Source organism: Pelodiscus sinensis, chromosome 21 (genome assembly GCF_052426305.1).
Source record: "Pelodiscus sinensis isolate ZL-2025 chromosome 21, ASM5242630v1, whole genome shotgun sequence".
Taxonomy (NCBI): domain Eukaryota; kingdom Metazoa; phylum Chordata; order Testudines; family Trionychidae; genus Pelodiscus; species Pelodiscus sinensis.
Window position 1 is genome coordinate 19,816,021 of NC_143072.1, and position 25,323 is coordinate 19,841,343.

Below are 25,323 nucleotides of genomic sequence, written 5' to 3' on the forward strand. Positions count from 1 at the left end.
CATTAATATTTGTGTAAGGTACATTTTGTTCCTCACATGGACAGTGTTACACACATGAGATCATAATTTAGAGTTACATGGAGAAGAGCACCTGCCAGCCCTGTTGCATTTTCTGTCCAGCCAACATTCTGCACATTTCTCCAGCTTTTTGAGGCTTTGTTACTTGGCAGTAAAAATTCATTTCAAGGCTGACCTGTGCCTATAAGGACTTGGTCTGGGAATTATCTTCTTTTAAGTATCTGTTCAGAGGCTGCATTTTACAGCTAGAAATGTCCAGTGATCATCCCCAGCAAATTAAAAGGAAGAAGTTTCTAACCAGGGTGGTTTTTGGGGGTTTTCTTAAGCTTCAGTTTAAAAGGCTGTTGGGGATACGGGAGCGAGATTAATGGAAACTTTAGAGTTTGCGGATTCCCAATTTGCCTTTTGACTGTCTTAGAAATAAACTAGAGAGAGAGAGAGAGCGAGAATGCCACTGCATGTCCAATGACCTTTCTTGAATGCAGCTTTTATCAACACAGACAGATTGTGTGTCCATGGCAAAGCCATTAACATGAAAGGTATCATATTGTGTCATGATAGGGTAGTATATGTGTCAATCATGTATCTAAGAATGAGTCCCTGGGGACTTGTTGATACAACAGGACATAATAGCTCTGAGGATTGGTTTGACAATCTGCATATAAAACAAAAATCCCTAACAACCCCTTTGCAATAGGTCCATGAGGAAATTTCCCTGCATTTTAGACTCCTCTTGGAATTGTACTAACTTTGCCGGGTGGACTTCAGACCAGTGGTGGTGTTTGCATGTAGTTCTATGTGGTTTAATTTGTGCAAGTCTGGGGCAGTCCATGTGAGGTCACCAGATAAAGCTATCTTGTGTGACCCTAGCCTCCTGAATGTGGGGTGATTGGCAATGTCTGCTGAGCAGAGGCCTGGTACTGGACTGACAAGCGATATTGAGTGCCAGGGAAGGCAGAACTGTGTGGGCGGCCAGGACTTGAATTGCACGGTGAACTCTGGGTCAGGATTTGAGCGGAATTGGCTGAGCTGCTCTTGTGGTGCACACAAGTGTGGCAGGTCAAGACTGAGGTTCATTGGCAGAGCTGTGAAAGGAGAAAAGTGAAGTTTACTCTGTCTTGTACCAGGGCTTCATCTTTCAGTATCCCCAGTGCTCTTTAATTACCCTTAAATTTCACAATGAAAAAAATTTGCAAAGCCCCGTAGATACACAGTTGTCAACGTGGGGGAGAGTAAGGTGGGTTGGGTTTGGTGTTTTTGCTTTTAAATGTGGACTCTTCAAAGGTTTTTTCCTCAGAACGAGGCAGGGATGTCTTGGTGTCTGCTCAAGTTGATTCCAGTCTTGGGATTAGATCAAAGCAATCATGTGAGAGCAATCATGTGAGTTAGAACAGCAAGTGCCATCCCTGTCATTCAAAGAAGCATTATAATTATTAATGCATGATATGAATCTTTCTGTAGTGGTGCAGCAAGACTATTAGGCGGATCCGTATGGGTGCAGTGTGTTTGAGAATGCTAATCAAAGAGGGCCTAAGAAATGTCAAACGGAAATTGACACTCCAACAGCATTAAACATTAGTCAGTACCTCTTGTGTCTCTCACCAAGGTTACCCTGTTCTTGGCTCAGGGTGTTGGGGGAAGGAGGAGGGGCTGCTGGCTCTGTGTCTTGGATGGATGCATTCGAGGATGCTGTGGGTGCAACGGAGGGATTTGCGGGGGGAGGGAGTTTCGGTCACTCAGCCATCTTGGATCAGGTGCAGAATCACCGTGTGCCACTGCATCTCTCCACCAGTCATTACTCTGCGTCCCAACCAAGTCCGTTTGTGTGGGGAGCCACGATCTGAGAACCGCTCTGGCGAGAGAGCCGAGATCCATTACACAGTGTTGGTGAGAGGGGGGAGAGAGTGTCACCCCCCTGCGGGGCACTGGGAGCTTTTCCTTTTCAGGTCGGTTGGGTGCCTGTAGTGCTGGGCCCACTTGGTGCATGTTGCCGTTGGTCCCCTTGGTAACACAACGGTTCGCGGCTCTCTGCAGAGAAATTAACATAAGCGGGACCGATGATTGGACTTCAGGCAAATGCAAGTGCTTTGAAACCCCCCCACCTATCTCCATGAATTCATTTTATTTTTAATTGCCTTGTTTTAAGTGGTTATATTTGTATATTGTTCCCATTAGAGGCGATTTACATTCCAGACATCCCATTACCAGTCCCTTTATGTTTGCTGAGGGAACAAAGTCTAATAGATTTCTGTTGACTTTTTAATTTTCCTTTGCACCGATATCTATCACTTTTTAATATGGATCTCTGTCAGGATATGTGTATGTGTATAAAGCTGGTTACCTGTTTGTTTATTCCCAGGAATAGGGGTTGCCCCCTCTCACATGCTGGCTCACCTTCTCCCGGCCTGAATTTCCCTCTGTAGTTTCTAGTGAACATGCTGTGTAGTGTTGCCGTGCTCTTGCAACCGGTTCCATGTTTCACCCTCCCCCTACCATTCCCCTTTCCCCCGCCATTCCATGTTCCACTTGCATTCCAGTGAGTGGTGGCCTTTAGGGAACTTTTTCACCGCAGAGGAGTGTGGCTGGCACCCAAGGATGCTAAATCTGGGGTTGCTGCAAAGCCATATCTGACTCAGTTTCCTCACTGGTGCTGCCCAGGCCTACTGCTGGGGGTGGGGGTTGCTGATGGGTCATTGTGCTGCAGTAAGCCGAGTCACTCTGAGTCTTTCTCTGTGAATTCTGAGAGAATTTCTTTGTCCTTCTGAATGCACAGAACCGTGGGAAGATGGCGGAGGGCTGTAGGTACTAGCCCTTGGTCTGGCAACCCATCCACTTTGCAGGGGGAAGGAAAGGAGCGGGCAAGTGGCGTTCACACCTGGCTCAGGTCAGCTGATTTGGGCCAGCCCCCTGATGTGAGTGAAGAGCCACACCCAACCTAATCTTTGGCCCTGAGTCCCAGAGCTCAGGTCGGTTGACTTGAGCTTACGCTACGGGCTAATAGCAGTGCAGATGCTCTTGCTCAGACTGGACCACAGGCTTCTTAAGCTCTGCACCCAGAGTCTAACGGGCAAGGGGGAGCGTCTGTCTCTCCGGTTGCTTCTCATTGCTGGAGCAGCCTCTGCCCACAGTGCGCCTTGGGCTGCTGTAAATCAATTAAGGGCCAGGGGAGCTGACTTCAGGCTGCCGCGGGACCGCTTTAAAAACCTTCCATCTCTGTGGGGGAGGGTGGGAGAGCGGAGATGGAGAGGAAGGAACAACTGATAAGGAGAATCAGAAGAGCTGAGCGGGAACATCAGCAGCAGCACTGCTAAAGGCTGCAGGGGGAGGTGAGGGGCTCCGACAGGGAGTGTTTGGAGGCTCCCTTCCCCCCCAGGAACTTCAGCGAGTGGCTGAGGAGGACTGTTTACTCAGCCCCGACTGGCCGGGGGCATCGGCCCCAACACCCCTTTGTTTTGCCAAGGGACAGAAGGACTAACGCCAAGAAAAGGCTTGTACCTCGGCCCCTGAACTGCGGGAAAGTGGACAGAACAGGGGTCTGGGACCCAGGAGTGGGACTCATCCTGCCACACTGGATATACTTCAGCCTCCATAGCCCAGTGGGGTTGCACTCTCGGTGAATTAAGCCATACTAGACCAGGTAGAACAGCACACAGCGGTTCCCTGTGCTCTGATCCCAAGGGGGCAGAAAAGCAATACTTTGCCCTGACTGAGCAAGTGGATTTTTTTGCTCACCCATCTGGTCTTGAACTCCTTGGATGGTTCAGGCAGCCATGGAAAGATCCAGAGGTTGCCACCCAAGGACCATTCCTGCTGATAACAAGGCCAAGCACCTAGAATTTATGGCGAGGAAGCTGTTTCCGTCTACGAGCCCTCAGTTTAGAATCTCAAACTATCCATCTGGCCGGATACAATTTCCTCCATTACCCTGGGCTCCTGGACAAGTTACCTCACGAAGGCAGGTTCTGTTTCAAGCACGCCAGTGGCCAGGCGGCATTCCCTGGATGTGAAACAAACACTGATGTTTTATCGAAAGCGAATGAAATGGAAAGGCGCCTGGACAGCTCATTGCCACAGCAGGAGGGGGACAGGGACAAGTCATCTCCTCTCGGAGGATCTTGAGGTGGACCTCTGGCAGAGTCTTACTCTGCCTCTTGGCACAACTTTCTCCCCTTAGAAGTGACGAGCACCCTCTCCAAGGGACAAGCAGCCTCCCTAGCATGACTTCAGAGGCGCCCCTGCTTGGCATCTGCAGAACAGCTACATGGCGTTCCAGCTGTACATTCCCTTAATTCCCTTGCAGCTATCAAACAGGGACCCCTCGAAGTGCTGCTGCTGTCCCAAAGGATGCGTTAGCAGAGGAGTCTTGGGCCCAGGCATCCTTTGGGACCACTGTTCTGCCAGCAGTGATGTCGGTGCCATACTCATGTTCCTCTCTTGAGTGCTTGTCGGTCACCCACAGAGCCACCAGCACTCAAATAAGAAAGGGAAGTTGCTTACCTGATAGCAATGAGTTCTTACAGGGGTGTGCTCCACCGCTGGCCTCGGACACCTGCTCCGGATTATGACAGGATTCATGGGAGAGAAGAAGCTGGGGAGGTGGTCGGTCCACCCCATCCCTTATGCCTTTGGTGTGAGCCCAGGGAGAGCAGGGGCACAGGTGTGGGCTAATGCACACTGCTAGCAAGAACTTTTCAGTCGCGGGCACGTGCGATCCCTGTCTGCATTCCACCGGGGGTCCACGTCTCAGAAAACACCAGTTCTAGGAAGGTGTGTAACTTCCCTTTCCCTTTTGTGGTTTGTGTGCCGCCTCCTCCCCACATGCCCTCAAGCATCCGAGTTCATTTGCTCTTTCTCTCCCTTCCCCCCCCCCCCCCAAAAAAAACCCCCAACACCCCCACTGCTGGCTTCTGGATTTGTAGTCAGCAGCCATCTCCTATAACTGTCAGGTTTGCAGCTCCCCACCGCCTCCCACCTCCCCCATCACTCACCAGAGGAAAAAGAGAGCTGGAGCCGGAGCTTGAAATATATCATGCAATAGTGTATCATGAATTTCTTGTGAATCACAGTGGAGAAGCAGGTTTATTTATTTCAGAGACTTTAAATCAATATAAAGTAGGTCTCTTAGTTCTGAAGCTGGGATGGAGTGTGAAAAAATGAGCCCATTGTACTCTTAAAACTTTGGGGAAAGGAGATGACAGCTATATAATTCCATTTACCAGGCACTAGGGGCTTTAATGTGAAGGTGACAGGGAGCTCTTTGTACATTTAGAGCACCATATCTTCTAAATAAAAGATCTGTAGACTTGATAGTGGAGCATAGCTCTGACTTTAATAATCTCCAAACATTAGACTGAGCCAATATGTTCCCAAGTCAGAAAGGTCCCCCGCCGAACGCTCGTAAATTAAAAGTGCAGGCACGGCACACACTCCTAGATTAGAAATGCAAGAACTGCAATCCGTTTCCGCAAGGAAGCCCGGCTGGAGAGGAGGGGGGTCTTCCTGCTGCCCTCTCACTAGGATAAAGACTCAAATGGGGGGTGTGGAAGCACAGCTCTCAGCTCTTCGTCATTTCCAGGAACATGCTTCATTGGCATCCTTTCCTATGTCTCTTCTCCCCTACCCCGTTGCCATTCCCATCCGCTAATAAGTTCGTGTGCGGAGAAGTGCTGAATGATCAAAATGAAAGCTGTAAGACGTGCAGAGACTCAACCACAAATAATGGTACTTTGGCTTTAAGTCAATGCAGTGTGAGTTTTTTTGAGACCCTTATTTTGATCATCTCTCGTGTACATTAAAGCTGCTTGCTGCTGTTTATATTCGTGTGTGTCTTTTTCGAATTCTAATCTGATACGCCATCTATACACTGTGGAATATAAATGACCATTATTAATATTATTTGTATAAAAATGTTGTGTTCATTTATTATCTAAGCCAGGACACACACGATAGTGTGAACATATTAGTAGGTTTAAACAGAATATTTAAGGTTACCGAAACGGTTGCCATTCTGACCCTCTGTTTTCAGTTCCTCCGATCTTTCATCTTTGCTGACACACACAGGCCACCTAAGTTTGCGGCAAAGCTAGTTTTATTGTTAACTGCCTCAGTGAGCAACTGGCCTGTTGTTAGCAGCCAGTAGCTGTCCTTGGAAATCTCTCTCTATATAAAAAAGTTTTTCCCGCTGGGCGACAGAATAACATCCTCATGGTCTCTGGCCACGAAAGCTGGCGGGTGGGGATTGGCGAGCGTAGTGAGCAGTGGGTGAATCCCTCTAGTTTATCTGAAGTTTAGAATGTGTGGGTGCTGATCAAATGAACATGGCTATCTTAGCGAACATGGCATTTATACAAATGTTGAAGGGGCATTTTCAAAGAAGCGAAGGTCATTTAAGCTTCCAATTCCTTTTTGTGTTTTTGAAAATCGCCCCTGAACTCAATAAAGATAATTTCATTGTCATAATGGTCCATTAAATAAGTAGAAAAGAATGAAATAGATATTACAAGATACTACATATATATCTAAGGTTGTTATATAAAATACTGTGTTATCTGAGCAACAGTATTTGTTCATGTAATTAAAGGCTGTAGTGTAAGGCATGCAACATTAGATTTGGCATTTACTTTTGAGTACTTAATTGTGCAACCATAATGTTCTGTTAATGTAGTGGGTTTTGTATGGTGTCTATTCAACAGACTACTTTTTAGCTGTATGAAAAGTGTGGGGATCTGGGTGGCTTAAAGACTTAGCATGGGGTTGTGGAGCCTTTTACCTCTAGTTTGCCTATCTGAATTTGGAGCTGGTCTAAGTTGACCAGAAGTCATTGTCTTCTAAAGGCCTTTGGTGGCCTGTGTGAATGTATTGGTGGTCTCAATTCAGTTACTAGACTATACATTGTGGAAGTGCTCTGGGAAGCATTGTGGTGGTGTGGAGGGATGGTTGTTAGAGTAAACAAAACCAGACTCCTTACTAATTCACCTCCTAAAACAAGGGAGCAGCTATCTGCTGCTGATTCAGAAATGCTAGATATAGGCTGCTATATTAGAAAGTTGTAATCTACTGTTTGTTAAAGAACTCCTCCTAAATGTTAAGAACTAGAACCAGCAAAAGCTGTATGCGGCTTCCTCGGGCCATAACTTAAAGCCAAGTCAGAGATTGGTTGTGCCAGGAAAATGGGATGTGCTTGGAACGGGACTGCTTCTCAGAAAACCATACAGAAAAGAGAATCACCAAGCAGGTGAAAGGGGTTGGTTGGGGAGTTCTCCTCCCACCCCCGGCCAGGAATGGCCTAGATCCGAGCCTCCCACCCCCCTGGTGCCATGTAGGGAAGGTGTGAGAGTGTGGGGTGCTAAATATCCCTCCCCCACTGATTTATACAGGAACGTTGCTGGCTGTTCCCTTTGTCAGTGAGTGAAGGAAAAGTGCAGTTTGCTGCATTTCTCACTCTGGCTGGGGAGTGCAGGGGCAGGCAAGTCTGGACCTGCCCTAGCCGGGGGATGTGCACCTCTCCCCCAGCTGTGCCCACTGGAGCAGCAGTGGCCATAGAGAGGTGCTTCTCATCTGGGCCCAAGCTACCACGGTGAGAGAGGGCTGGGGTAGTCCTCTGACCCCTGCTCCCCAGCCCCACCCCTGAGCAAGGATTTAAGTGAGACGTGGACATTTTCATTTTATTTTCCAAATAACAAACCTTGAGTTAGGGCCCCGAGCGACGCCAGGTAAATCTTTTAGTGCGATATAAAATGCAAAGAGATTGAGAGAGAAAGTAGGGATCAAGCATAGTCTGGTCCCTGCCTAGAAACTTAAGAAGGGGCAGGTTGCTTCTATTTGTGGTACCTGTGCATGCTCTTTGCATTAGGTCACTCACTCCCTAAAACTTCCTCACCTCCCTTATTGTAAAATGGGAGCGTGAGGAGGCCCGGTTAAAAAAAGAGGGAAACAGTCTTCCAATTTCTGTAGCACTTGCACTGTCTTTCAGTGCTGTGTCCAGGACATTTTAATTTTATTTTTAAGTCTGATCTCAGAAGCTCAGAGTCTTCACTGGTAATGACCATTCTGTTCTGATTATTTGCGCTATCCGATTAAGCACAAAAAGTGGTGTTAGCAGTACCAACGGCCAATTATAGCCGTGTAATATACGCATGTTTTTAAAATCAGATCCATTGTCCTTCGCTGCCTTTCCTTTTGTCTCCATGCTTTCCTGGTGGCTTCTGGCGGCTGGATTTAGGCGTTAGTTTTCCTTCGTCCCATGAGGGCTTGGTAACCTCTTCTCCGAGGAAGTCGCTTCTATGCAAACTTAGTTCTTTGGACAGGGTCAAATCCATAAAACTGCTGCTCACCCTAAGGTGGTTGATAGTGGGTTTTGCTGCTCTCACTCTCTCTTGAGTAAGATGCTCCCCATTTCCTTGTAGGGTATATGGAAGCCACCTGCCTGGCTTGTCACAGAACCTCCATTGTCGGCATTTGCGTTTCTGAACGGGTGCGTCATGGTTTTGGATGCATGCTTTGCCCCTAAGTGACCTTCTCCACGTGGGGTGTGTGTGGCATTCTCTGTCTAAATTATCTATCATTTCTTCTCAAGTGCACCAGTGTCTTTGCTGCCGTGTCCCATTGAACACCTTAAGCCCTTAATTACATAGGCATTGGTATTGTTCCTCGCCAGCCATTTCATTCTGCGTCACCCCCAGACGTTTTCTTGCAGAAACATTTATACGGTAATATACACCGCACCATTTAAAATTGTTAATTGGAGATTGAATTACTTGTCAGCCTTTAAAAATGTAGTCCTCGCAGGTCAGAGATGAGGTGGTTAGCAGGGCTAAATGGATGAGCTATTGCATTCATTTTTTCTCAAGCCAAATGATCATTGTCTCTAAGCTGGCTAGCCCCTCGGTGCCTTTTAACCTCTGGCACCTTTCCCGAAATCCAGTCTGAAGCCATGTATGTGAGATGAGTTGGCAGGTCCTCTGCTTGTTTGCGAGTAGACAGGAGAACATCCGTAAAAGAAGCAGGAAAGGCGGAGTCCAGTGGATTGCTGCCTGCATACCAAGTTGTATGCTAAGAGACTGAGTCTTAACCCCCTTGACTACAGGCAATCCCCAGGTTACGTACAAGATAGGGACTGGACTGTAGGTTTGTTCTTAAGTTGAATCTGTATGTAAGTCGGAACTGGCATCCAGATTCAGCCGCTGCTGAAACTGACCAGCGCTGACTACAGGAAGCCCGAGACAGAGTTGCTCTGTCCCGGGCTTCCTGGAATCAGCCTCTGATCAGTTTCATCAGGCTGAATCTGGACGCCAGTTCCGACTTACATACAGATTCAACTTAAGAACCCCAGGCGTCCCCAAGTCAGCTGCTGCTGAAACTGATCAGCGGCTGATTCCAGGAAGCCCAGGGCAGAGCAACTCTGCCTCGGGCTTCCTGTAGTCAGCGCTGGTCAGTTTCAGCAGCGGCTGACTTGGGGACGCCTGGGGCAGAGCAGCTGGGGTGCTGCCGGGTTGGTCCAGTAGTGCCCCAGCTGCTCTACCACAGGTGTCCGGAGAAAAGCCTGGTCTGCTGGGGAGGGGGGGCCGTACTAGCTGGGCCCCCCCCCCCCCCAGCAGACCAGGGAGATGGGGAGCAAAGCCGCGGAGCACGCAGGCAGCGGACAGCCCAGACGCGCCGTGGCTGTCCTGCTGCCGGCGTCCTCAGAGGCTTTGCTCCCCGTCTCCCTGGTCTGCTGGTCTCCAGCAGACCAGGGAGACGTAGAGCAAACCCCGTTCGTAACTGCGGATCCGACATAAGTCGGATCCGCGTAACTCGGGGACTGCCTGTATATGCTTCCTTTGTTCTAGGGCAACCTCTTAAGGCAGTTGGTGTAGTTTGCTTTGTGCTTGAATGGTGATTAAATGAAGGCTTAATTTACTTTTCCATATGCTCCAGTTATTCATCCTTCCTATGACACTTGGTCCATAGATTTGTGCATACACATGTGCGTACATACATGTAATATGACACACACATAACGGGAGCTAACATTCATATGATTTTGTATGCGTCTCAGAACTATTGTGCCTCTGCCGGCAATGCACTGAGAAGTAAATAACTGCCCTCACTCAGTATTACACAGTGATTTCATTGGCACATCCTCACAATGCTCCGCCACTTCACTCAAATGTCGGGAGTACTCGGGAAAAGCAACTGCATATTTATCTTGATCTCCAAAAAGGGATTTAAGGGCAAGAGCAGGCAGTATATTAGGCTGTTTTCATAGCCTGTCAGCTGCGGTAAACTGGAGCTGTCTACAGTGTCTCTAGATAAGCAGTGGCCCATTTTGCATGTATGTACGTTTTGCATTCATTTGAAGATAGGGAGTTGAATTTTTTTCTTTTCCTCTGTGGAAGAGGTTAGCCGGACTTGTGTCTTACATCTGGGGGCTGCTCTTTCTCTGTCCCTGAATCTAAATCTTTACTCCTGGCTTCCCAACTTGGGTGGGGGTGAGGGGGTGTGAATAAATGCTGGCACGAGACTTTTGGGGGGGTTGGGAGAATAAAGGGGTGGGAGCCAGGAACGCCAGAGTTCATATCCTGTGTCTCAGAATAATTTCAACACCTTTTTATTGTAAAGAAAACTTTTAAATAATTAAGCCCCCGATTAATTTTCTGGAAATCTTTCTAAACAAGATGGGTTTCATTCCCTATGTTTTAGAACTTCAAGTCATTTTGCGAAGGTGAAACCAGATCCGAACCTCTCTTCCTCCGTGACAGTGCTGCCCTAAATGACTAAAATGTGCTGCCTTTTCTGTTCTCCCCCACCCCACCGTCTGCTCACAGCCCCTTCCCCCAAAATCTAGCTGCTGCTGCTGTTGTTGTTTTGGAGTGGGGGGAGGGGAACGGGGATTGGTGTGAATGTGTTTAAGAGCTAAATGTAACAGGTATGTTGTGCCCTCTGCCTGTTAGAGAGACTCAAGCCATAAAAATAACAAACGGCGTGTATTTGCTAGAATGTCAAAGTTATGAGTTTATTTTGTAATGATGTGCTCCTGCCTTCATGAGGTAAACTGGCTGTGGCAGAGGTGTTATTAGTAATATGGACTCAGTGGAGCAGAAAGCCGAGTGACCGAGAGATCAGTGTATCAGTCAGTGAGAGGGCAAATGGAAAGAGACAGCAGGAGAATGAGAAAAGAGCTGCAGTGCCTGGGCTGAGATTAGAGATGGAGGCTCGGAAGAGGATTGAAAGTCCAGCAGTCAGTCTTATTTTCCTGTCCCTCCAAGGAGCCGCTCGTTCTTTGTATGCGCTCCCGTGCAGTTCTGGCTTTTCCCCCTTGAAGGCCTAAATGTGTCTGTTCCGCTGCTCCGTTCTGCACGAGGGCAGCTCTAGGCGAGTGAACTAACCTCTGGAGACCTGGGTTCTCATCCCAGCCCTGCCCCTCTCTGGCTGTGCCACTGAAGGCTAGTCATGACACTGCCCCGTGCCTCAGTTTCCCCACCCGTAAAAGGTGACGGGTGAGGGACTGTTTGTATAGCACCCTAGAGATGGTCTAGCTGCCCCAGCAATGGTGGTTGGAGCAGAAGGGCTAGCTGGAAGAGTGGACTGGCCATGGGACAGGCTGATCAGAGGTTCTCTGTTTCCCTTTCCTATTGTCTGACCCTTTCGTTCCTCTTTCGAAAGGTGCTCGGACGGGAGGTGTACACCTCAAACAACCAGCTGGGCGGGATCCAGATCATGCACAACAATGGCGTGACGCACAGCACTGTGTGTGATGATTTTGAAGGCGTCTACAGCATCCTGCAGTGGCTGTCCTATATGCCCAAGGTAAGTCTTGGGGCAGCAGTGCATGGGGCCATTGCATGTGCTTGTTAGTGGCATTCACTGACCTCAGGTCTTTGGGGCGCTGCAGGGGCCACTGGAGAACTGCCCGTTTCCTGTGCACGTCACCCCACTAGCAAATTGGCCACAGTAATCTGTTCCACAGGGTTTTTACATGACAATCCACTGTACTTTGGTAAGAAAGATTCTAAAGGGTCCCCCTCCTCAGCCTGCGGCTATAGGCTGACTTGGCCGTTGCCTAGGGCGCTGCCTTTGACGGCACCCGATGATGACATCACAGGGTGCCCGGTGATGACGTCACCCCCTTGACGGCCCATTGATGGCCGTGCAGGCGGGGGTGCCGATCGCGTGTTCCGCCTGGGGTGCCAGCTGCCGCAGCCCGCCTCAGGCTGCTCCTGCTCCCCAGCAGTTACATACAGTAGTTACCATGCGTGTGAGTTGCTGTGCAGGCAGGTGAACGCCTAGGTCACCTTCCTCCTGGAAAGAGTGGGTGGCACGAGCCAGGTGGCTTTGGCCACCTTTTGAAAACTAAATCGCCAGCCCCGTAGATGCTGGCAGTACCAGAAGCTGAAGAGTGAACCAAGAGCAAAATAGGCCAAGTGCAGTCTTACACTAGCGTCAAAGTCAATGTAGCATCTCCTTCAGACCTTTGCAAAGACATTGGGATGCTGTACTCATTGGGACCCTCTGGAAAGAGGGCAGTAACATGCCACAGGGAGAACATCCGTCGGTTCATTTGCATTTCCGATGTTTGGGGAAGAGCCATGGATGCTGTATGACAATCTATCCCATTTTTTTGTTGTCTGTTTTAGAGCGTATCAAGCCCGGTGCCCACCCTCACCATCAAAGATCCTATAGACAGGGTCATTGAGTTCGTTCCCACCAAGACGCCTTATGATCCCCGGTGGATGCTGGCCGGACGTCCTAATCCAAGTACGTACATCTTGGTCACACAGGCGTTGTGATAGTTCAACTGGTTTCAAGATCTCTACTGCAATTAAATTGACAGCCGACCCTCCAAAATACGTCCTACGCTAAAGTAACGTTGGCATTTACCAGTTATTGATAGTACCCTAATGATCCTCTACTGCAGTGTTTCTTAAATTTTTTAAGACCAAGGGACACCAAACAATAATTTTATGAGGAACACCAAGGGTTTTTTGACACCCCTCCCCCACAAACAAAGGGTGGTTGAGGGGGGCGAAGTTATTGAGCCAAAAAAAAAAAAAAGTTGCCTGCCCCTTCAAGGGCAGCCATTTTGAACTCTGTTGTTCTCCGCGGCACACCTCCGACTGCCTCGTGGCACACTGGTGTGCCACGGAACACAGTTTAAGAAACACTGCTCTACTAAGTGACTGCTGCCTACTATCATCAGAGCAGCGTGGTTACAAATTAGAAGGGTGGGGATACACTGTAGTAGCAGCCAGCTCAGTTTTAAGTGGACCGAAGCCACTGCGTGGATGACGTTGTCTGTGATGACTCTTTTTTTGTACTAGAAACCCTTACTCGCTTGGATAGTTCTTACTCATGCACGTAGTCCCACTGAAATCTATGGAGTTATCTGTGAGAGTCAGGACTAGTCACATAAGGGTTTGTCTGTTCAGGCTCTGTGTGTGTCAGATGTTCTATAGTAGAAATCCAGGTGAGAAGATGATTAAAAACAGTAGGTTAAATTTGGCAAGCTCCAGCATTACTAAATACAAATATTTTAATAGGTGACCTACTGCAACCAAACTAAGCATAAAATTGTCAAAAGCACCTCCATGACTTACAGCTTCCCTGCACAAACATTTACACCTCAGCAAGCTGAGATGTGACACTGCCAACTGTCCACATGGACCCTGCTGACACCCATTAACAGTTCATTAACTTGCTTTGATTAGTCCTGTTTCAAAGAGCAAATTCTTCCATCTACCTAGCCCCATCTACTGGGGGCTATGGGGATTGGATAGGTTGACCTAAGTACATCACTCAGGTTATGTCTACACGGCACAGCTTTTTGCAACAAGACTGTATTGACACACTAAAAGTCAGCATGCATAAATGCTGTTCATCAGTACTTTTTGCCAGCAAAATACTAGCCCCCATTGAGTGTCTTTTGGTTTGTCATAAGCAGAGCGCTCCTGCAGACAAAGCAGCGTTTATACTTGTTCTTGCCGTGGCAAAACTTTCGTCGTTCTGGGTGTTTGTGTTTGTGGGGGGGGGGAAGGGAGATGGGGAATTAAGCACCCACGAACAACAAAAGTTTTGTCCATTAATTGCAAGTGTAGACACAGGCTCCAAAGGTGAAATTTTTCATAGCCTCCTTGGTTGACCTGTTTTAGGTGTAGACCAGGCCTTGGGACTTCAGGCCTGTTCTGCATTAAAAAGTTAGGTCAGCCAAGATAAAATCCATGCTGAGAGTGATGTAGTTAAGCTGACCTAACCCACTGTGGCTTGGATGTTAATGAGCTTTCGTGGATAGAACCCACTTCAGATGAATGGAGCATTAAAAGTCCAGATCCAAGAATAAATAAGGGAGAGGGGTGGGCAGGAAGGGAGAAAAAAATGAATTAGAGTGTTCAAATTACAAGAAGCTAAGAACTTTTTGTAACTTGAACACTCTAATTCATTTCCCCTCCCCCCCCCCCCTCCGCTTTCCCTTATTTATCCTTGGATCTGGACTTTAATGCTCCATTCATCTGAAGAAGTGGGTTGTACCCACAAAGCTCATGATACCATCTGCATGTGGTGTTAGCCTTTAAGGTGCTGCTAGACTATTTGTTGTTTAAGTTTTTCCAGTTAGTCTGTAACTCCGCTACTCCCTGATGCTTTTGAACATCTAACCCACAGTGTAGATAGTGCTAGGTAGACCTCTTGGAGGTGGATTCTGCCTGTGGCTGATGAGTGATCACACTGAAGCAGTGTTGCAGCACAGCTGCGTTGCTATAGCATTTGAAGTGTAGACAGGCCCCAGGTTTCATTGACTTTCAATCATACAGAGGTTTCAAATGCATAAGTCCGTTCTGAAATTGGACTTTGGTGTTGAAGTCATGTAAAAAAACACATAGTCCTGTTGCACCTTAGAGACTAACAAATCTATATCATGAGCTTTCGTGGACAAAACCCACTTCTTCAGAAGCACCTCCGTGATACTTCTTCAGAAGTGGATTTTGCCCATGAAACCCCATGATACTATATACATTTTTATTAGTTTAAGGGCTACAGGACTACTCATTTGTGGGGGTTTCTGTTTTTTTGAAGTTACAGACTCTCACAAAGCTACCCCTCGGAGTCATGTAGGTCGTTTGAAAGTTTGTACTGGTTCTACTTGTGTTTGTGAAATTCCCTAATGATTGTGCATAATTCTTTCCCCCTCTCCTTGTTTCACCTTCCCCCAAATAGAATGGTTTTACTTTACATTCTGCATTGAACACATCTGAGAGCAGTTGGGGTTTGAATGGCAATCGGGAGTAGACATTCCACATGACATTTTCTCGTGGACTTAGCCCTGATGTCTTGGCTGATTTTATTTCCTTTAAGATTAAAAAGAAAATGCCTTGTGAGATGAAAGGCCTGGCCTTGATCTCAATGTGTCATGGGTCCTCTTGGCAAACTGGCTACCACACCCTGGATTGATTATTTATTTATTGCAATATACATTATACATTTGAGTTTGAAAAATGACCCTGATGCTACCCAGGTTTGCTTCTGGACTGGAAATATTCTCCTCTGCTTCTGTAACTAACCAGGAAGCCATGGGCATGTTACTGTTGGAAAGGAAAGTGAAAGTGTTGGAGCAAGGAGGGGAATCTAAGAGATTATGAAATAAACATATTTGAAAAGACCTAAACAAAGCTGACCCACACATGTAAGTTCTGAGTACTTAAAAGAGCATGTTTGCAATGCAGAGCTGCCTTTTATAATTAGGGAATTGTCCCATTTCTGTTATGTAAAGCCCCCCAGATAAAAGCCTTTATCATAAAGGAATCCATCTCTAACTAGCTTGGCAGACCTCACAAAATAATTGGATTGGAACCATTGCAAAAGCTCGAACCCCTGCCGCTCCCTTTTGGAGGCGTGCAAGAGATGTGCGTACAAGCCACAAACTAGGTGACCATTATCCCTGCTGTTATTAATGAGTTTTGAGGGATAAAATGAGATTTGTGATAAACTAAGTTTTCCGGTTTTGGATAATATTTTTTCATCATCTCTCCAGTAATTCATCCAGCTGTCTGAGTGCAGCTAACACCAGCTTCCAAATCGAGTGACTTCAGATTTTAATTTAGTGGAAGCGTTAAGGAAAGCAGATGATTCTCCGTGATAAGTTAAAGCAGATATCTCTTAGGTGAAAAGTTAAAGCCATTTATTAGAGAAGATAGTGCTGTGATATTCTTCAAACTGACGCCCGACACGAGGCCAGAATCTAAACGATCAGCTTTGGGCCCATGATAAAGAGATAATTTTGAAATGGATGGTCACATTTTACAGTGGGGCCAGGGAGGCAAGGAATGTAGAACACAGTAATTACAAGTTTGGTCTTGATAAAACACTCTCCATCCTGTTTAAGTCAGCAGAGGTTAGCTCGCTTGGATCTCCACTTTTAATTGGTTTTAGACTTGGGTTTGCAGAGGCAGAGGTGCTTGTTCAAATTAAAGCATTGCTCAGAAGCTGCGTGCCAAGGGGCAAAGCTGAGAGGTTGTGTTCTGGTACAAGCTTTGTGGGGGCTAGGTAAAAAGCAGCTACCCGCAAAGTAATCTGTATTGCCTAGGTGGGTGGAGTATCTTGACTGCCATAACGTGGTGCTTGCAGCTTCTACTGTCTGGAGGACTGCAGAAACCAGAGCGGTGACCTCTGTGAATTTCATGTCTTTTGCTGCTGTTGAATCTGGTGGTGGCCAGGAACAGAGAGAAGTCAAATCCCTCCATAACGCCCTTGCCTGCTCATTAGAGATGGCCCTAACTAAAATCCTGGATTTCACCACCCTGGACTTAACATGAATGCAGAGCTGAATGTCACAGTCAGCCCATATCCAGTGTTAGACATCTGTGTTCGGAAGGTAGATTTGGGTCCAAACTTTGCATCTAGGGCCCATCCTCTAATAATGGTGCATTGTTGCCCCTTGCACCCTAAAACCTGACCCTTGATTGCCCTTATTTTTACACAGGCAAGTACAAGTCTTGTGAGTCATAAAAGGATACAGCTTCTTTGCTGTTTCTGGAAGTGCTTGGCTTGATGACTGTCCATAGAAATGTGATAAAGGCAGGAAGAAAGGGTAGTCTTGTGGTGACAGCACAGGACTTAGAACCAGGAGAGCTGGGTTACTTAAACGCTGTAGAATGCAGGTAATGGTATTGCATTCTGCCTTGCAGATGTGTAGCAACAAGGCTCACCCCCCTCCCCTTGTAATAAGGGACGGGCAGATATTACATTGGTGAGAATCAAAGAACGGTCTCTAAATGATATACATAAAATATACTTTAATCCCCTGTGATTGCAGGAGTTACTGAAGGTCCTGCTCTTTGCTACATGATCATCAACTGCTTTAAATGCACATACTATGCCAGTCAACATGTATGCTGCTTGACCCAGGGTGTACGATCAGTCTGTTGCAGACACTGATCTAGGAGAGAATTAAGGAAGAGAATGGATTCCTCTTATTGAGCACCAGATAACTTTATAACCAGTTATGTGTAGTTCGTAGTCAAGGTAATCATGCTTCAGGGCATGAGCTTAATTTTCTTCAGAGGTCAGGAAGGATTTCTTTTTCCTCAGCATTGCACAATTCTCTAGGAGCCCGATCAGAAAAGAGTTGTTTCTTTGAAGCATTGGCCGTCACTGTTTACTGGGAAATGGACTTGAACAGAGAGCCTGATCTAGTATGTCAGCTATTGTTTTCTATAGCATCTGGAGGAGCGTGGGACGAACACGCATACTATGTAGTATATCTTTAGTAGAGCAAGGATTCGCTTTATGGGCCATACGTAGTGGAGAAATAATAGGACTGAATCAACAGAATGTCTGGCAGACCCACAAATGCAGTGTCTAATGTTCAAATATCATTAGCTTATTTATTCTTAAGTGTGTCTGTCTGTATCCTTTTTGGCAGAATCTAAAGAAAATTGTAAGCTAGGTTTTTAAAATAGAAATAGGCATTTTGAAAAACAATGTCTTTAATGACTTGGCTGCCTTTTGACAAATGTTTGCAGTGTCTTCAAAAACCCAGAGTTATTTATTTAAAAGCATGCAAAGTCCCTCTGCTATCTAAACCCCATCGTTTAACAATAAATGATGCCTTTGCTGATAAATGACTCTCTTTATGCAGACTAGCAAATGAAATAGGACATGATGACTGAAGGCAGACAAATGTTCGCAGTCTAATGCTCCCTTATAATCTGTTTTTTAAACTAAACAGACCAAAAAAAAAAAAAGGAAAAACTCACCAGCCCAGCCTCAAGTTGTTAAATTAGAGTCTTGCTACAATTTTGACTGCTTTTTATATTCTTTTCCCCTCTCTTTCTGATGTTTCCTTTTTGTAGTGCAAAAAGGCCAGTGGTTAAGTGGTTTCTTTGACAATGGATCATTTCTAGAGATCATGCAGCCCTGGGCACAAACAGTTGTGGTTGGCAGAGCTAGGTAAGTATCCACAGGCTTTTTAGACCTTTGTAGAAATTTAGCTTTTACTGATGCTTTGTGTTTGTGCTGACACATTCTGCCAAAACTGGGGAGAGGATGTATGTGTCTAACAAATTAATCCTCAGCAGAACACCTCTCTGCTCCGTGAATTGAGCATGTCCTGATAATTCCTTGCGTCTAACCTAGGATGCTAGATAACTTTCACTTTCTATAATGTTGCATGGGAAAAGTATACGTGGGTGGGCAAGAGGGGGTTTTTCAAGGACACACCTTTTCACTATATATCGTAGGAGAGAGGGCTCCCATTCTGGCTCTGACGTAATTTTGAGTAGTCGGAGGACTATACTGATTCACAACCACATTTGACTTGCAAAAACGGTCCAGCTATAACTGAAGTAGACTGGAAGAAACTGCAAACTGCTGGGATGCCTACTTATTATTTCCAAGTAGGACTGAAGTTTCTATTACATTTTATTACCCTCTCTGAAAAGTGAGTCACTCAGCAGTGATCCCAGCATAGAAAAACCTGCCGCGTTTTCCAAACTAGCACCTGCCAAGACTGATCACAGTCTAGCTCGACATTGCAAAGACACGCGGCCCTGGGGACTTGCATCTGGTGCTCGCCTTCCTCTCTAGGACAATCACTTTCCCTTATCGTTGTGGCAAGTGGCACCTGGCTTGAGATTCTCAAACACACCAGGTTCATTTGAGATTTAGATCCCAGACTTGAAAATAATTCCAGCCTTTGTAGCTCTTTCAGTAGAGTAGCTTCTTCCACCTTCATGCTCCAAGAAGGAAAAGCCATCAGATGGCAAATCTTGCAGAACGATTCATCCATTTAGGCCCAGAATTTGAGTCTTCTGTTGTTGTCATTGTCGTCATTAAAATAATCAGTGGCATTGTGTGTTTCTTTGTCTGTTTCCCTTCTAAATAAAGCTGCTCCAAATGGATGGAGTATTATCCTGTGCTAAGAGCAGTGGCACAGGAACCAGTCCTCATAAATTTCCCTCTCAGCTCTGGTCAAGGATATTTTCTACTAGAGAGAACAGAGAACTAGGAGCAAGAATTCCCGCTGGTTCAGCCTCTGATTTGCTGTTTGGCCTTGAGGAAATCCTGAAATCTTTCCATACCTCAGTTTCTCCCATCTAGAAAATGTGCATAAAAACCAAAACCTACCCCTCCAATTTAATCTGTGTAAGATTCTTTAATAATCCTTCTATGTAAGTGCAAAGTGTTATAATCATCTAACAGCTGTACAGGTAGACAAACATCCTAGACAAAATCAGTTATTTAGCGAAGCCAGTCCATCTTTGTTCAGGAATATCCTTGCCTTCACTTTTACCTTCTTTTCATCCGATACGTTCTGAGCTCTGTTGGACGCAGTCTCCTACACACAATACAAATGGAGCTGACTTCTTTCAAAAGCCAGTGGCATTTTGAAAAAATAAATATGAATGTAGTCTTCTGGGATTGTTCCTGTAAGTGCTGCCAAAACTCATCTTTTGTATGTATGTTTGGAATATGTGTGCTGTTGGCTGTAAATTGTCTTTTATTATTCCAGGGCAACTTGTCCAGGGACACACTATAAAACAAGATGTAGCATCTTCATGTGCTAGCCAGATGAAATTTATATGAAGTATAATGGAAAACAGAAGTTGTTTTGAGCTGTTTTCAAGTTCAATAAATAACTGTAATACTTGGCTAAAGATGTTCTTTATTAGGTCACATGGGCCCTAATATAGACGTTATAAGTTACCGATTTAAGACGGCTTCTGCAATTACGAGTTTCCAGCTGGACTCTTAATCATTGTGAATAGGAATATTTTCAACCCCCCTAGCGCACATCGGCCGTGTCGCTTTGGTGTCTGGGGTGCTTGTCATCCAACTTGAGATGGCTGAGTAGAGGGGTCGTCTCTGCTGGGACTCTCCTTCGTGCAACATCATGAAGCCATTGCAAGCAGCTGTTGCCACAAGCAGATGCCTTTTGTTTTAGAAAGTTGTTAGACTGAATGGAGAGTGAGGCTGCGTTGCCCCTCCCCCATACACACACTACCCTGCCTCTTTGTGTTCATATGCCAGTCTCCATTATACCCCCCACTTCCTGCAATGGCCCAGCAGATCTGAAGGTTAATAGATAAAACACTAACATTCCTTCTGCCCATCACCATTCCTCCCTTTCGGGGGGGTCCTTGTAAAGTGTGCAGGGCAATTGGGGTGGATGGGATATGCAGTCTTCTATATTACCTGTGGCATTATAGTGGTTTTGATCAACTGGTAGTGGGAAGCAAGATCATTGTGATTGTAAAGGGGGAGCTCAGAAGGCTGGGCCTTCAAGGTTTTATTTCCTATTTTAAGCCAGGTGTTCTGAACATCTGTATGGTGGCATGTGAGGAGAGATGCAGCCCTGGGCCGCTGCATAACTGTCACGCACGTAGTTTAAAATGCGAGGCTTTTGTTTGTCCTGCCCTGGTTTGTTGGGAGGTACAGTGTTACTTTTATAAATAGGTCTTATTCTCAGAGAGGCAAATCCAGCATGATCCAGCCACATGCTTGGGCTCTTCAGAGAGACCAGACTGCCTCAGCTTCCGTTTATTTGCATTTTGTCACTTGTTTTTGTTTCCGAGCGTTTTGGTTCAAGAGTAGAAAAAATGACTAGTTGTTGAATGATAAAATACATGGGTTTTGATGTGTCTCCTCCTTTTTCAGACTTGGAGGAATACCTGTCGGAGTAGTTGCTGTAGAAACCAGAACGGTGGAGCTAAGTATCCCTGCGGATCCTGCAAATCTGGACTCTGAGGCCAAGGCATGTTTTGCTGTTGACCATATGTTGGGATGTGGATAAAGTCATTCTCTGCAGTTGCCTCTTTGGATATTTTGTGTTTATTGGAAGATTGGCCCCATATAATATAGGTGGAAGACAAGGCACCGATCGGCCTCTGTCCGTATGTTAATATGCTGCGGCTAGAGCTGGTGAATGTGCTGTTTTGCTGGCTAACTCTGTACAGAGAGACAGTCAGGTTTATAGCAAATATATAGGCAGGAGATGGCTTATCTCTAGTGGAGCCGACCCTGCTCTCTTTTGGGAGAAGGGAATAATCTTCTGGCTGAAGCACAAATCTGAGAATCAGAAAACCCAGGAAGCAAAAATCCTCCTCCTCCCCCTCTGGCCATGACACCTCCATTTCTGAAATTCTTGCTGCTTTTTTTAATGTTCCCACTCCTTTTCTCTACCTTCCCCCTCTTGCCTCCTGCTTCCTCCTCCTTAATGATCATTTTGCCTCCTTTTCTCACTTAGTGCCCGGAAGTCCATGGAGTGCTCTCTGCACGCAGAGATCTGCTCACGTGAAGTCAGTTGCAGGATCAGCATCTTACTTTGTAAACTCATAGGGTGCGTCTACACTGCACCATTTTCCCGGAATAATGGCCGTTACGCCCTAAAACAATACTAGCATCCACACTGCAATTGCGTTATGGCGAAAGAAAGTCGAAATAACGGATGGCTTTTTCTGACATTGGTAAACCTTATTCCACGAGGAATGAGCACTTTTCCGAAAAAGCTTTTTTGGAAGAGGGTGTGTGTGGACGTTTCACTGCTGCTATATTGAAATAGCTCTTTTCCAGGGCCATTCTAAAGTTCTTCCTCCCCAGTGCCTCCTGGGGCTCTTAAGTCGAGATATCACGTCTACATTAGGAGAGCCTGCCTGGCACTAATTTTGAGGCTTCCCTGTAGTGTGGACTGTGTATTTCAAAATAAGGATAAGAACTTCCAGAAAAGCTTATTCCTAAATAAGTTTGCAGTGTAGATGTACCCCTAGAGGAGGTGCCCTTTCGTTCCTTTGCATGTCATTCTCACAGTGCATCTGTAATATTTATAACGGGTTGGTACGCTTGTCAGCATTGGTTTCAGATTCCCGCTCTTGCTGTATCTGTTTTCTTCTTATAGTAACTCTCTCGTTGTTAAACCATTCAAGTCTTACCCATTTCCCCCCCCCAACAGATAATCCAACAGGCTGGTCAGGTGTGGTTCCCAGACTCTGCCTTCAAGACTGCTCAGGCGATCAAAGACTTTAACCGGGAGGGGCTCCCTCTGATGGTCTTTGCCAACTGGAGAGGCTTTTCTGGTGGAATGAAAGGTGATTATCAAACCCTGGATATATTTTCATGTGGTGGGGATGACGGGCTGTTTGGTTCCTAAGAGCAACAAACTGTTCTTATGGGGATGCAGAATTAAAGGTTGTGAGAGATGCTCAAACTGACAACAACTTCCCCTCAGAATTACAGGTATTTTTTTTCCTCCCCAGTTGACATTTGTTATAGCAGAGAGCAGCTTCGTCTCTTAGTAGTCCTGTGTAATCAGTGCACACCTACCTTCTCCTAGTAGCTCACGCAGACCTCGGTAGTAGGACACCTGCTTCATCTTCTGTGGTTGTGGCCTGGAGCCTAGCTCTCTTACACAATGTGGACAAGAGCTGACTGGAGGAATCTGGAAGGCAAATTGGTCTTGCCTTACAGAATTCTTATGAAGCGGGGTAACTTTGTAGGTCTAGACTCAGAAGGGAAGCCATGTTAGTTGGTATCTGCACAAACAACAAGGAGTCCCATGGCACCTTAAAGACTTAACAGATTCATTTGGGCACTTGCAGACTTACCCGGCATTACCCAGGTCCTTCAGGAGGGCTAGAGGGGTGCAGGAGGCTAGGGGTGGAAAGAGTGCAAGAGTGAGGTTTGGGAGATGAGGAGGGGTGACTTCCTGCCTACAGTGATCTGTTCTCTCCTCCCAGGTTTCCCTCAGCCCCCAGGGACATGTTCTCTCCCACCCCACCTCAAACCCATTCCAGCCACAAGGGGCCTTTTTTCTCCCCTCAGCCACCCTTCAGTGCTGCGGCCACGGGCCGTGCGGGGGAGGGTTTGGGACAAGGGGGCTACTTACTGGTGTGCTGGCAGGCAAGATGGCGGAGCCCCAGCCCTGTTGACCACTCCTTTGGTGGTATGGCAACTCCCATTGGACGCTCTGCAGGATAGCTCTCCCCTGTGGGCTCGCTGCCGCCAGTGGCCACTGTCCTATTGCGTCCCTCCAAACAGCAGCCCCTCCCTTTGCTTTTTATGGAAACAGTCCTTTTCCCGGGGCTTCCTGTTGTCCTGGCACAACCATACCCTGGCCTTTAAGTTCTGAGAAGAGGAAGCTGCCTACCAAATTTGGTGGTCTTATCTCTTACCGTTTAGGAGTTCTTGAACAAACAGACTCGCAGATAGACGCACAGGCTGATACACTCTGAAATATATATATAGAAAGAGAAGCTTTCGTGAGTAAAAACGACTTCATCAGATGCATTGGAGTGGAAATTATAGAGGCAGGTTATATAGATGTGCTCGTATGTCAAAAGAAAGGAGTTGTGCATCAAGTGGAGGCCAATTCATTCAGGGTGGATGTATCTCACTCAGCAGCTGATGGGGAGGTGTGAATAGCAAGAGAGGGAAAATTGCCTTTGTTGTGAGAACCACTCTAAATCCTTGTTTGGTCCTAATTTGATTGTGTTAAATTTGCAAATGACTTGCAGCTCTTCTGGGTTTTATTTTTGTAGCCTGGTTTTGAAGGGTTTTTTTGTAGCAGGATGGCTACTTTTAAATCCATTACTGAGTGCCCTGGGAGGTTAAAGTGTTCCACTGGTTTATGTATGTTACCTTTCTTGATGTCTGATTTGTGTCCATTTAACCTTTGGCGTAGACTGTCCGATTTGGCCAATGTACATAGGAGTATTTCTGGCACATGATGGCCTATCTCACGGTAGTAGATGTGTAGTGGATGAGCCCCTGATGGTGTGGCTGATGTGGTAAGGTCCAGTGCCACAGGGCTCCTTGTATTTCTGTAGGTCTGTTAATCTTTGAGGCTTGGACCAATTGATGCTGTGAATGCATCTGAGGTTGTTTTTTTTTTTTAAATGAGGCTGTGTTTTATGCACAGATGTCTTGCATTCAGATGATTTCGAGGGCCTGATTATATCAAGATTGTCCGCTGTTGTCCTTACAACGTTCTCAATCTATATTGTAGGGCAGTGGTCTCCAACCTTTTTACACCCAAGATCACTTTTTAAATCTCAGAACAGGCGAAGATCTACCACCCCTGCCCCTTCCTTGAAGCCCCGCTCTCTCTATTCTCCTCCTGTCCATCACTTGCTATCCCCAGCCCTTACTTACACACTCCGATAAAGTTTATTTTTAAATTATGCAATATATAAAATTTAAATCACGTGTTTATAGTTATGAAATAAACGGTCTGTTTTTTATTCATGCTATTTAAATCTAAAATGAAGCATTTAGAATTATACGTTTTGTGGGGTCAGAGTTCTGTGGCTGGGGGCAGGGGAGAGGGAACAGGGTGCTGGGAGGGCAGAGGACAGGGTTCTGCAGCAGGGGACAGAGTGCCAGTGGGGACAGAGTTCGGGGCGTGGGGACAGGAATGGGGACAGAGTTCTGTGGCTGAGGACAGGGGAGTGAGGACAGCGTTCGGGGAGTGGGGACAGGAGTGGGGACAGCATTCTGTGGCTGAGGACAGGGGAGTGAGGACAGCGTTCGGGGAGTGGGGACAGGAGTGGGGACAGCAATCTGTAGCTGGGGACAGGGGAGTGGGGACAGTTCTGTAGCTGGGGAATGGGGTGCCAGTGGAGGCAGAGAGTCCCCTGCATCTGCGTCCTCCTAGGATTCTCCCCTCCCCTCCCCTCCCCCGAGGAAAACCAGTCCGTGCCTGCCCCAGGGCCGACCCCCCTCCCCCTGCCGGCACAGGGAAGCCCCGCGCGCATTTGCCCCGGTGCCAGCCCCCCCGGTGCAGGGAAGCCGTGCGTGTGCCTTCCCCAGGCCCCGCCCCCCGCGCACACCTCCCCTGGGGCTGAC

General features: G+C 46.7%; 1 protein-coding gene across 9 annotated transcripts in view; it reads left to right on the forward strand.

Moving 5' to 3' along the window:
- The window catches only part of ACACA (acetyl-CoA carboxylase alpha), a 237,340-nt gene that overhangs the window by 157,154 nt on the left and 54,863 nt on the right, over positions 1 to 25,323 (forward strand). For all 9 annotated transcript variants that reach the window (XM_075904774.2, XM_089772238.1, XM_089772236.1 and 6 more), the window contains 5 exons: positions 11,662 to 11,805; positions 12,633 to 12,753; positions 18,339 to 18,435; positions 21,142 to 21,238; positions 22,433 to 22,568. In XM_075904774.2, coding sequence (XP_075760889.2) covers positions 11,662 to 11,805; positions 12,633 to 12,753; positions 18,339 to 18,435; positions 21,142 to 21,238; positions 22,433 to 22,568 — 595 coding nt within the window. The remainder of the gene's footprint in view (positions 1 to 11,661; positions 11,806 to 12,632; positions 12,754 to 18,338; positions 18,436 to 21,141; positions 21,239 to 22,432; positions 22,569 to 25,323) is intronic.